Source organism: Rhamphochromis longiceps, linkage group LG22 (assembly GCF_057381845.1).
Source record: "Rhamphochromis longiceps isolate RC_006_pf linkage group LG22, R_longiceps_female_GT1.1, whole genome shotgun sequence".
NCBI classification, from domain to species: Eukaryota; Metazoa; Chordata; class Actinopteri; order Cichliformes; family Cichlidae; genus Rhamphochromis; species Rhamphochromis longiceps.
This window is the reverse complement of record NC_140577.1, coordinates 22,000,444-22,013,350: the sequence shown is the minus strand read 5'-3', so window position 1 is coordinate 22,013,350 and position 12,907 is coordinate 22,000,444. Positions and strand designations below refer to the sequence as shown.

At 40.4% G+C, this 12,907-nt stretch overlaps 2 protein-coding genes across 3 annotated transcripts in view; both read right to left on the bottom strand.

Moving 5' to 3' along the window:
• The window catches only part of rims3 (regulating synaptic membrane exocytosis 3), a 58,687-nt gene extending 54,808 nt beyond the window's left edge, over positions 1-3,879 (bottom strand). The window contains exon 1 of one of the 2 annotated variants that reach the window (XM_085396481.1): positions 3,685-3,879. The gene's annotated coding sequence lies outside the window, so the exon portion shown is untranslated. The remainder of the gene's footprint in view (positions 1-3,684) is intronic. The other variant, XM_085396482.1, reaches the window with a different exon arrangement.
• A 4,146-nt stretch (positions 3,880-8,025) lies between these two features.
• Positions 8,026-12,627, bottom strand: nup42 (nucleoporin 42). The gene is made up of 7 exons (XM_085396675.1): positions 12,352-12,627; positions 11,246-11,540; positions 11,045-11,133; positions 10,882-10,958; positions 10,119-10,205; positions 9,666-9,768; positions 8,026-9,435 (listed from the first exon to the last, which is right to left on the bottom strand). Exons 1-7 carry the CDS (start codon positions 12,521-12,523, stop codon positions 8,924-8,926), a joined length of 1,335 nt encoding a protein of 444 aa, XP_085252801.1. The 5' UTR covers positions 12,524-12,627; the 3' UTR covers positions 8,026-8,923.
• Between the last annotated feature and the right edge of the window lie 280 nt (positions 12,628-12,907).

The window sequence follows — 12,907 nt, the reverse complement described above, 5'->3', positions numbered from 1 at the left end:
AACTTTACATAATATGATGGTAATTTGAGACTTTTATTCATTTCTTTCAACTTTTCTTTGTCCACAGTGAAATTATTGTACAGCAGACATGTTTACTGACTTAGTGGCTTATTTTGGATTTTCTCAAATCCATACAGTATACAAACGGACGTATTCAAACAGAAGTTTGCATACAGGCTCAAACATATACATAAACTTACTCAAAATCTTTCATTAAATTGTGCTGGATGTTCTACAAGAACTACTCCAAGGTCATCAGTTTGAATAATGGTGTGTCAAAGTTATTCGGACGCGTCTCCACTTTGCCCAGGTCTGGCAAAAGACTCAAACTGTCACCCTCAGATGAGAGGAAATTTGTTGGGATGTTAAGGAACAACCCAGAAACCACCAAGACTAGAGCCTGCCATGAACCGAAAACTGTTGGAACGCCAGCATCACTGTCCACAGCGAAGCAAGGTTAACAACGCTGACTGAGAGGGTACTCATCATTTTATGGTCAGAAAAGAGAAAGATTGATGTTTCTGGCCACAATGACAAGAGATATGTTAGGAGGAATAAAGATGAGGCTGTACTAACTGTCAAGCATGGTAGCGGTAGCATCATGCTCTGGGGCTGTTTTGTTGATATTCATACACTGCACAAAGTGGATGGAATAATGAATAGTAATCAACGACTAGACGAAACTTGGAAAAAACTGTGCGTTCCAGCAGGACAATGAACCGAAACACACATCAAAACTGGTTTGTGACTGGATTAAACTTCTGGAATGGTCTTCCTAAAGTCTTAACCTCAATCCTACAGACTATGCTTGAAATCCAGGTCCATGTCACGGTTCTGGGTCGGTTCGACCCAGCATTTTGAGTTTATTATGTTTTGATTTATTTTTGAATGATCGTTTTGTTACTCTTGTGCTTTGTTGATCATTATTATTATTATTATTGGAATTCTATGTGTCTGTTTATTCATGTTTTAGGAATTGTCCTTCGGTTGTGTCTGTATAGTATAGTTCAAGTTCCATGTGTCATTTTCTGTCTATCTCTCAGTGTCGTGTCTGCGTCCTTGTGTAGTGTTTTCTTGTTTCCTGTTTTATTGTGAAGGTCGGCGTCTCATGTGAGTGTGTTCAGTTTTGTCTCGTCTCGTTAATTACTCCCAGCTGTGTCCACCACCTGTGTGTAATCTCCCTGTGTTTCTCTGTGAGTATTTAAGTCGCGTCTCCTGTCATTGTAGTTGCTGGTCTGTCTGTGTATCCACCATGTCTCACTCGTGTGTTTTCCCTGCTGTCCGTCGTCATTCTCCGCTGCTCATCCTCCGCTGCTCATCCTCCTTCATGTTCATGTCCTGGTTTGTGTTCACTAGTTTAGTTGTTCTCAGTTTAGATAGCCTTCTGTTCCTTTTGCCGTTTGCCCATTTTTATTTTGTGTTTAATAAACCACCCTCACACCTTTACAACTGCCTGCGTTTGGATCCTCCTTTATTTGCGAGTGAGATGAGTTCATGGAAATCACTGTATGTAAACTTCTGAGCACAGCTATATATTTCATCCAAGTAAATATTTTACAATAAGAGGCTTTTGTTCCATCCCAGACTTGCAGCTCAAAAGCTGCTTGGAAAGCCACACCCAACCAAATCTGGAGTAAAACTGTGACACGAGCACATGAATACTTCATAAGCAGACATGTGAGCTAAATGGCAGCTTTTGAGGATATAAAATGGGATGAGTGATCCTTGGTCTCTCTTAAATCGGTACAGAATAGCAAATTTATGAAAACTGGCTTCTGTGAATGTGTGAGTTCAAATTAAATGGAAGTACAGGGCCACAGCTTTCCACAGCACAAGTTTCAGTCTTTTTAAGATTTTATTTACTCAGTTGCGTTTCATTGGATTATTCAAAGGATCGAGTCTGAGTCACGGTAGCATTTTAAGAGTTAAGCATGAGGATAATTATTCTCTTTCTCCTTGAAACAGGCCGAGAAGATACAGTCCTTTAGTGCCAGTTAATGCACTTACTCGCTCTCGCTTACTCATGCTTAATACTAACAATTACAAGTGTCACAAATATCAAACTGCCTTCATACTATTCCCTTCACACGATTGAGAGAAAGTCAAAGTACAGCTACTTTGAAACCAAAGACTCTTTATTTTAAAAGGCCTTAGAAGTGTTAGAGACAAAACCTTTTTCTTTCCATCACTGTCTCATGCTTCAGAAATATAATATCTTCAGTTTTAAAAATGTTTAAATATTTACTTTTGCTTGTTCTTTTTATAAGATCCTACATGGACTTGCTCCACCCTCACTGAGTGAGTTCATCATGTTTAAATCCAATATCAGTGGAAGAGTAATCAGATCCTCTACTAGAAGGGATTGTACAGTACCTTTGGTATCTCACTACCTCTGGCAAAGATACTGAGATGTGGAATGGTATTCCAGCTGTATTAAGAGAATGGACTTCCTTCAACACATTTAAAACTAATCTCAAACGATGGCTAAACAGGAATCAGATTTGCAATCACTAGTTTTATATTAATATGTGTTATTTTTAATGTTACATATTTTGGGTTTCATTGTAATATAACATTTTGTGCTGTAATTTCATGTATTTGTTGTCTGGACTAGATTGTTGTACACTGTCTGAGGGTTTGCTAAATTCCGTATTTATTGTTTTTGTCTGACCTGCCAGGTGCTACAGATGTAAATTTAGCCTGTTGGCTAACTCTGGCATATTTACATTGATATATGTTCATTAATATGCGCTGTCTCTTTTTATTCAAAAGAAGATCCTGAGTCACATGTTTCAGTTTCCTTCCACAGGTGGGGAGCACAGTCTGCGCTTCCATTCTGGTGTTTGCATCTCCCTTCATTTGTGTGCATACACGTTCATGCAGCCATCTGATACAACCTCACACCTCAGCGTGCACTTGGCACAGGCAAGGGGCAGGCATCTTAAAATATGCTCAGTTTCACTCACACTCCCTCCTTCCTCTCCATTCACTGTCACGTGCAGCATAAACAAACACCATAAGAAAGGGGCAGCAGTGCATAAACTGAATTATAGCGAGGCACCTTTATGCCTTTGACCTCATGCAGCCATCCACAGATCACCAGAAGGGCACAGCTGACCTATGACATGCCTGAACTTTCTCCCTACATGTCTAAATCAGCAGAGACAACTGGTTCCACATCTCTTAAGCAAACATCAGTGTAGACTAAGAATCATCAGAATCAGAATACTTTATTAGTAAAAGTGAAAGCAAGAAAATTGTGTCTATGAGTATTTAGGCCACAATGCTATATCCACCACAGCATCACTGTGCATCATATATACTGTCTCTTATGACCGTATTAATCTCTTTAAACACTTAACGAGATTAAAGTAAGAAAAGACATGAACCTGTAAGCTGTATCGTGGCAATTGCTTACTAACAAAGATGAGAGCATAACAGAGGAAACCAAGTATTTCCAGCTGATGTGCTGCAAATAATCTAATCCAGTCCACTACCTCCAAAATGCCTATAGCCTGTACACTGCAAGATTAAACACAGCTTAAGATATCTGCGCCATGCTCCTCTCATCTGCTCAGATATCAGTTGTATTATTCCGATCATCAGTCCATTGGTGCGATCATTGTCCTGCACGGACACTGAGCACCGCGAGCCGCGCAATTAAGAAGGAATCAGTGCACTTACCACTTACAGCAAGGAGCGGCGAAGGCAAGGTGCGGGGAGTCGGAAGTTGTCAAATTAATGTTTGCTTCTGTCGTTTTTGTAAGTATGTCATCGTTTGGGTTTTATTTTCGCTGTGCTGGTGTGAGGACGGCGGTTCGCAGGACGGCTTGTCGGCTCTGTGATGCTGGTCACACGGCATGCAAGGCGCGGCGAGAAACGCGCTGCTGTGGCGAAAGGGATAGGAGGGTGGGAAGGAGGGAGAGGAGAGATGGATTACAAGCAGGCCCAGCCGCTTGGAGAAGACAGGCAAACAGCGACTACGCGTGGACATTTGTGGAGAAAGCGTGGAGGGAACTGTAAATGTTTACCTGTGCAAAAGCGTCCACCTGTCCTCACATTTATCATTGTGATTCACCTTTGCCATTCTTCGTTTCGGCCTCAGGAGGAAACTGTTTTCAGGCTGGAGAAAGTTACATTTTACGTTTTATTAACTGCTTTGCACCAGCTTTTAGCCCAGTGGTTTTCAAAAAAACTATTTCTGGCATGACCCAGTTGTGAAATAAATTTTACAAAATTATAATTTTAGTTAAATAAAAAAGTAAACACAGCAACCTTTTATTAAATAATAATGCTAATGATAATAATGTAGCTGCATTTAAAAAATATGTTACAGGAACTGCCTTTTTAAAAACCTTAATTAGGCACTATAAACAGCTAGCAGTAGTTGATATGCAGTTAGCATATAAACTAGCTTACCAAGCTAGATAGCAAAGAAAACAGGAAGAATAGAAGAATTGAATAGCCAATTTATAACGTTAATCGCATAAAGTAACAGCTGTATGTGTAAATAAGCAAACAGGGTTTTTGGGGGGGTTAGCTAAAAAGGTTATGTTGATGTTCTTGTCATAGTACTTTTTTTATTCCCCCAAAGTGAAATATTAATCATAGCTGGTGTGTTAAATCCATAAATTTAGGGTTTTCATGTAGCAAATTCACAATGGGGATGAGACTCACTCCAACAAGTCACAGTCCATGGCTGTGAAATAGTTAACACACATTATAATGTGTTAATTGGCGATTTTTAGATGTGTTGTCATTTTTGCAGAGAGCGGCAATAACTTTGCCACTCTTGCTGTTTTGTTAAGCTAATGGTCTCCTGGCTGCACAGCCTCATACTTAATGGACAAAAAAGAGAGTAAAAGAAATCTTCTAATGTTAATTTCAGCAAAACAACTAAAGGGTGTATGTGGCAAAATGTCAAACTCGTTTACTCTAAAGCGTTGTAATGAGTTATATATATTTACATGTGTCCTAGCTCCTAAAGTTATTTAATCCAACAAGTGTGAAGAAAACAGTTACTTTTCTTTTGCAGCCACTCATGGTGAACTTCAAGAATTGTTGAACTCTTTGGCGGTCGCTGCCTTTTGCAAGACTGAAATTATTCTCTGATCTAACTCAAACAGCTGCAAGCAATCGCAGGCTGGAATACGTACAGTAGGCCTATGCAAGTTGAGACTCTTGGCTTGGACACAGCATTTAAATTTTTCCATTTCTGTAATGTATAAAACTCAACAAGTATACTGGATGTTTGCTAGAGATGACTCATAACACATCACATTGTTACTGTCTGAGTTACCCAGTCTGTACAGCACCAGTACACTAGATTAATGTGAAATGAAATTTCAAAAAAAAAAAAAAAGCAGACATGATCTTTACTGGAAAGTATTTTGAATTTATATGAGATCTAATGAAATTGAAATGGCTATGCTTCCGTTTCCACTTAGTGAGTATGCAGCAGTGTCTGCACAGTTAAGATTGATGCTTTGAATTTATTTTCTATCCAGCCTTTTTGGATCTCCAGTTCAATATTTAAAACAAGACCAGCCTTAAATGCAGCATGTGCAGTATATTCTCTAAGCCAACGTTTCTTACTCTCAGTGTGTTAAGCGGAAGACACTAATCCTACTATGAAACCATAAACATCCTCAGCATGGAAACACAAGGCCAGACATGGACCTATAAAAATATATTTGCAGGTGAAATATGTGCCACCAAGGCCTCTTGCAAAAGGCCAGTCAGATAGGCATAAATCAGAGGCCTTGGATCAATGCCCTGTTTCCCATAGGCAAACTGCTGTGGCACAACACAATCAATTCTACCTCTGGATTCATAGCTCCAATTACTAAGCCTTGTTCTCTGCTACAACTATAAAAGGGGTGGTGTGTGTGTGTGTGTGTTGGAGGGGTCACCTGGAATCATACCCTATTTATAGTAGTTTTGGATTCAACTCAGTTCCTCTGAAATGTGCAGTGGGGCAACCGAAGCGTTTCTTTCTTTCCAGTGCTGACATCAGCTAATGCAGACACCACAGTGGCAATGGAAACAGCGTGCATTTAGTCACCCTATAATAAAGACAAAAATTGCTGATCTGGAAAAGTTAGCAGCAGGCAGAAGTCATAATTCAAAGGGCTGCTACACAGCCGGGGCATGCAGTCTAAAGGAGGGCATCAACCAGACAGACAGCTCCTGTTTCCCTCTTATCGATAGGTGTGTTAAATATATTAAAGCACCATATACTGTGTACATCTGGTTCGTGTTGCTGAAGTCAGGGCACAGTCAATTGGATTACAGTGCACGCTGTGTTGTTTAAGCAGTGATTTCACAGGAGGGTTGGGAAGGGAGGACTGAAGGAGCATATGGACTCAAGTCTTGACGCTGTATTTCCATCATTTTAAATCAGAATCAGAATCAGAATACTTTATTGATCCCTGGGGGAAATTATTTTTTGTTACAGTGCTCCATTTTAAACCAACATTAAGACAAGACAGACAATACGCTAACTAAGAATAGTACAATATATACATATATATACATACATACATACATACATAAGTCACTTATAAATAAATAGTTGGAAAAGAAACATGTGTAGCTGTAGCAGCAAACAGTGTGTTAAGTGGATGCGTTGTACAGGGAGATGGCCACAGGCAGGAATGATTTCCTGTGTCGTTCAGTGGTGCTTTTCGGTAATCTCAGTCTCTCACTGAACGAGCTCCTGTGACTGACCAGCATGTCATGGAGTGGGTGGGAGGTGTTATCCAACATTGTCTTTATCTTGGACAGCATCCGCCTCTCCGACACCACCTTGAGGGAGTCCAGCTCCATCCCCACAACATTGCTGGCCTTACGGATCAGTTTATTAAGTCTGTTGGCATCTGCGACCCTCAGCCTGCTCCCCCAGCATGCAACAGCATAGAGGATCGCACTGGCCACAACAGACTCATAGAAAATCCTCAGCATTTTCTGGCAGATGTTGAAGGACCTCAGTCGCCTCAAAAAATAGAGACGACTCTGGCCCTTCCTGTAAAGTGCTGTGGTGTTTTTAGCCCAGTCCAGTTTATTGTCAATGTGTACTCAAAGGTATTTATAGTCCTCCACAATGTCAACACTGACCCCCTGGATTGAAACAGGGGTCAAGTGTTTCCTGGTCTTCCTGAAGTCCACGATCAGTTCCTTGGTCTTTGCCACGTTGAGCTGCAGATGATTCTGCTCACACCACGTGACAAAGGAGTCGACCACAGCCCGGTACTCTGTCTCATCATCCCTGCTGATGCATCCAACCACCGCAGAGTCATCAGAAAACTTCTGAAGATGGCAGGTCTCTGTGCAGTGGCTGAAGTCTGTGGTGTAGAGGGTGAAGAGGAAGGGGGAGAGGACAGTCCCTGTATGTAGGGTCCCTCTTGGGGAATATTTAATGATCCATGGGAGGAAAGGAGGGTACGCATGTGTGTTAAGATTACGCACAACTGGTCAGACGAGCAATCCCACATCATCACTGAGGTGATGTATCTGAGAGTGAGTAAATGATACCAATGAAACCCCGTGCGTTTCTGTGTGTGTATTCAGGTATCCACAGACTCATCCCCTCACTCATGCATACCCTACGTAAACACAAGCAATGCTATCGATTTGATGCCGTAGCAAACCTGCTTATTTGGTGTAGGGTGGGGTAACAAACACTCACAAGCGCCCTTATTTATCAGTTAGATTGCTTTAAAAGTCACAGGACAGCAATACAAACACATTTCAGCGGCACGAGGGAGCAAGTGCCTTTTCATGAGAGCGTGTCTTTTTCAGTCGTTCATTAATCAGCTGAATTATTTATCATCTTCTAGCAGGGGGTGGGTGGGAGTTTACTGCTGAGGGACAGAGGAGCAGGAGAGAAAATGACTGTGTTGCACACTGTTGCTCACAGTTAATGTTCAGTATTTATAAGAACACAAAATTTGTATTAATTATATCTACAAGGCCTTTTTGACCTGGCTGTAAAACACGGACACACAAACGCAGGCAAACACGAAACCCAGCTTCACCTCCGACTGAAGCTACGCACTCCCCGTCAGCTGAAAATATGCTCGAGTCAGCAGAGGTAGAGCCCCCTCAGCAGAATGGTTTATTGCTGTCACATGGATCACTCTTGCTGTCCCACCATTTGCTCAGCACCTAATAAATACATTCTGAACAGCTTATTTATTCTCTGTCATTTGGAAGCTGCCTCACTTTGCTCTCTGTTAGCAGAAATCTGGTGTGAATAAATGTTTGTTTTTGGTTTCCAGGCCTTGATTTTGTTGTTTTATCACATTACATTGCAAGGGAAAAGTAGCCTGAAGTTAAAAAGTACTTCTAGGTTAAAACACAAGTACACTTAAATGCAGAAAAAATAACAATAATAATAAAGAAAAAAAACCCCTCATGGACAGCTTGTATTGTGACACCACCTTCTGACTGACACATGTAATTACAGCAAGAATTTCTATCCCATGAAACCTTAAATGAAATACATTTATTTACCTTTAGCCCAACACACAGATAATCTCAAATTTACTCCACATAAAGTTCAAGAAGCTGATTTGCTGAATTTTGCATGTTTGATCATTAAAAATTAAAATAAACCTTTAAAAGATTTTTTCCCCATCAACTTTTCTTGCTGTACCCTTAGGTACTTAAAAGGGAAAAAAAAAATCAACAAATTAAAACCCATGCAACCTAAAATCGTTCAAAAATAGAACTTTTTATGACAAAAGATAGCTCGAAAGTACACAGCACACTTCCAAACTGAGTTTTCTCCACCTACACCGAGGAGAAGTGTGTGGATGTCAGCCACATCTTCAAAATTACTTGCACGGAAAAGGTTTAAAGCTTAAAGTTTACACAAAATTATAGTTTTTAGTTTAATAATCTACCCATATTCTCCACAGTATCACACCACTAGCAGGTTAGAAGGGGGGGGCTTCAGTGGAATCTGTCCCAGAGTGAATTTCTTAGCCTTGAACTGACTCAGTTCCTCTTCGGTCAGTTTACTCTCAGGGGAAAACAGACTATCTGACGCCCCTTCGGCAGACCCAGTTCCTGAAGTGGGCTGAGTGGCTGCTGCCCCAAATCCTCCACTTGTCTGCCCAAAAAGACTGCTGCTTCCTGTTGTCGCAGGGGCTCCAACCCTGAAACTGCTGCTTGCTCCAGTGGGGAAACTAAATCCAGAGGCAGATCCAAATCCTGACGCAGGTGCTGGTTTGTCCGTGGTGGTAGAGGCGAAGGAGAAACTTGAAGCTGAAGGTGTAGAGGAGGACGCAGTGCCGAACCCAGAGGGAGGCTGTGTGGGAGCTGCTAAGATGTCACCAAAACCTGTTGAAGATGACTGTGTGGCTGCAGAGCCAAATCCACTATTTGAAGCAGAAAAGCTGAAACCGCTGGCCTGGGCTGGTGCACCAAAATCTGCAGGAACAGAAGGACTTAGAGTTATCATGGAGTGATGGATAATTTTATAAAATACCTTTTATTATGAAATTCTGAAAACCTATACTTTGATTAATTTAGTGCTAAAATACTAAACTACATGCAGTCTCTGTAAAATCTGCTCAAGCATCATAACTCATTAGAAATGGGAAGTACCTTCAAAAAAGAAAGACAGTTTATGATTCAATGAAGAAATCGTTAATCTTTACCTTTGCTTCCAAAGCTGGAGATTGAGGATCCAAATCCAGTTGCTGTTGTCGAACCAAACCCACCTGAAGATCCCTGAGGTGCGGCACCATTTAATTCTGCAAGCTGCAATGAAAACAAATGAAGTAAAAAAAGAAAAAAGAAAAAACCACTGAATTAAAAGCCCCAAAACAGACAGGAGCAATGCTAGTGTCAAATCAGAACGTCAGCATTAAATCTAAACCAGGTGTTCGATACGTTCAAAGAGTAGAAGGAAACTTTATTAAACGAAAATGTATTCTGACATTTCCATTGCTGCACACTGCTGACATGCACACCTAATGGCAAAAATCTAAACACATCTTCTCAGTGCTGTTTGGTTTTCACGTCTCATTAGGGACCAGTTATGGACTCTGGAATTGTAACAAATGATCTAAAGTTGGGAAGCGATGTTTGTGAGGATCTGTGTGTCTTACCAGTGCCGCACGAGTGGCTGGATTCATAATCTTCAATTCCTGGACTCTGTTTTTCCACTGACTGAGCAGCTGATTGATGCCATTCATCTAAGCACAGACAAGAGGAATTTCTTATACTCTTAGAAATACTTAAACACATTTAACCTTTTGCCTTCCGATATTAAATTAGAGCTTGATTATAATAATCAAGCCCATGTAACAAAAAGACTTGGGGCCATGCTTCTATCCACGACGAAGATGTGATACCGCGGAAGCACTAGCTGGTAGTCGGGCCGTACGCGTGTCTTTGTGGATTATGTTCAACTGCACTAAGTCCGCTTGTAGTCGAAAAACAAACAGGCAAACATTTATTTCCACAGTTTTGAAATACAGTGATCCGTTTGAATGTTCCTGTACACTGCAAACACAGTAAGAAACTGTTTTTCTCCACAGCTAGTTAAAGCCCCCGTAGCTCCACACTGCCCGTCGCGAACGTTCCCCCCGTGCACAGTTACCGTGTGTTAAAGGAACAGTACGTAAAAATTAAATAAGGCAAGAAAATACAATTTAACTGTAAATCTTACGCTAAAGAAATTATAAAGTAAAAACTGAAATTCCCCATTATCTTACACTTATCCTTATCCAAAATGATTCAAATTATTAACAAATATACACTCTGTGCAATCTGAGTAAACTAAGAGATGATTAGACCTTTATCCTATACAAGATGAATACTGACCCAAAGCCAAACAGACATGACATTACTAAGGAACACTACACTTACGTAGCCCTGCAGATCTCCTGAAGGTCTTGTGGAGTAGTATTCCAGCCGGAGCTCTTCAGGGGAGAGGTCAGTGAAACCTGTAGTCAAAACATAGGAAACATGTTCAGGTCCAGTGTTTCAGTTTTTAAAAATATACATTTAAAATGAAAAATCTCATACACACCAGATACAAGTGTCTTGAAGCTATAATAACACGAGAATCCCCACTGGCCAGACTTCTCCCAAACATCCATGTCCATCTGAATAACTTCCCTGGATAACAAATATGACAATGATTTCCTTACGACTGATAAAAAAAAATTTGTTTAAAAAAAAAAAAAAAAAAAAAAAAAAAAGAACATTATGTTTTCTCATAAAGACTCACAGTTTTTTGTCGTCGTCTTCATCACCAACTGTTCCTCCCGCTGGCCTTCCTCCCCCCCTGCTTCCCCTGTCAAAGGTGCTGGGAGTATTAAGAGCTGAAAATCTGTTTTGACTTGAGAAACTAAAGTCGGAGCTCTTCACATTTTCTCTTCGCCCTCCACCACCACCACCTCCTCCTCCCCCTCCCCCACCTCCTCCATGACCCCAGTCGTCACTTCCGTGAGAAGAGAAGGATGAAGGCTGGATGTAGTTTCCTTTTTGCTGGGAAGGATTCACCCAGACTCTGTTTCCAAACCCTGGAATCAAAATACAAACCAGTGTCACAAAGCATTACAAATTGTGTAAAATACACTCCATAGTGCATCATCATTATTAACCAATTTTAATCCTTGTTTAAATCACTTTATTAGCTCTCTGGATAGCTTTATCCTCAACTTTCTGCTTTACTGAAAGCTGGTTGTCTGCTTTACATTCATTTATTTGATAACCACCATGAGGTCTCATGAAGTGGTAACATGAAATTAAATTGCTGTTGTTTAGCACACACCTGACCTTTGTAAAATATGTATTTGTTTCTAGTATAACTGCATTGGAAAAGAAACTACGACACAGTAACATTACCCATCCCTCCTATACTAAATGTGCATTCATGTGGCTTCAGAATAACAGGAAAACCTCTTCTGTGATGCCCATTCAAGTTTGGGAAAAATAAAAAAATAAAAAACCCATATGCCAAGTTGTTGACATACTTAAAACTTAACAGAGTTGATATTTTTGACTGGGCCCCGTGCTATGAAGTGAATTCAACATACTCAGGCTACCCTTCCATTTCTAAATAAGCTAGCATGACGGGGACACACCCCAGTAAGAAGTGAACCACAGTTGAAAATCCAGGGTTAACTCCATGGTTAAGTTACCTAGATAAGCACAATCTCAGCCCACTGTTCAAATACCCTACCCACGAAGCAAACTTAATTTGCCTACAATTCAGTGGAACAGTAAAGGAAGGCTAACAAAAGCTAGCTAAGAGAGCGAAAACATCACACGAAGAATGCTAAAGAAACTGAAAGTACGTTTAGATGAATGTTAACTTATCAAAGACGTTACCTCCACCTCCACTTCTGGGCTGTTGCTGACCAGAGGAGCGGTTGCTGTAGTTGTTGTTATATCCTCCACCACCTCCTCCTCCTCCTCCTCTGCTTCCTCCTCTTGGGTGCTCATTCCAACATTTTTCGCCGTAACGACAGCGGCCCTGAAGAAAGAAGTTGCACACAGGCATTTCCAAAAGGTGCTAAAGGCGTCTTTTAGAGCGCAAAAACACCACTTCCACTCGGCAATATTTTCTGGCCGTGTCTGAACTGCGGTCGCACGAGATTTACGTCACCACTCGTCCCACGTGGTCTTTTTTTTCGGGTGGGATTCTTTTTTTTTTTAAATTTCTTTACCAGATAATTTCTCTATCAGATATTTTTTAATTTTAACAAAAGTTATATAATAATATAAAATAATAATATTAATAACAAGAAATTAAATAATCATATTAAATTAAAAACACATTTTATTTCATTTTTTGTAATTTAACCTTTACCAAAGGAAAAACAAATCTGTATTTTTATTTTATTTTATTTGACCAAAATGTAAGGAGAAGAAACTACAGATACCT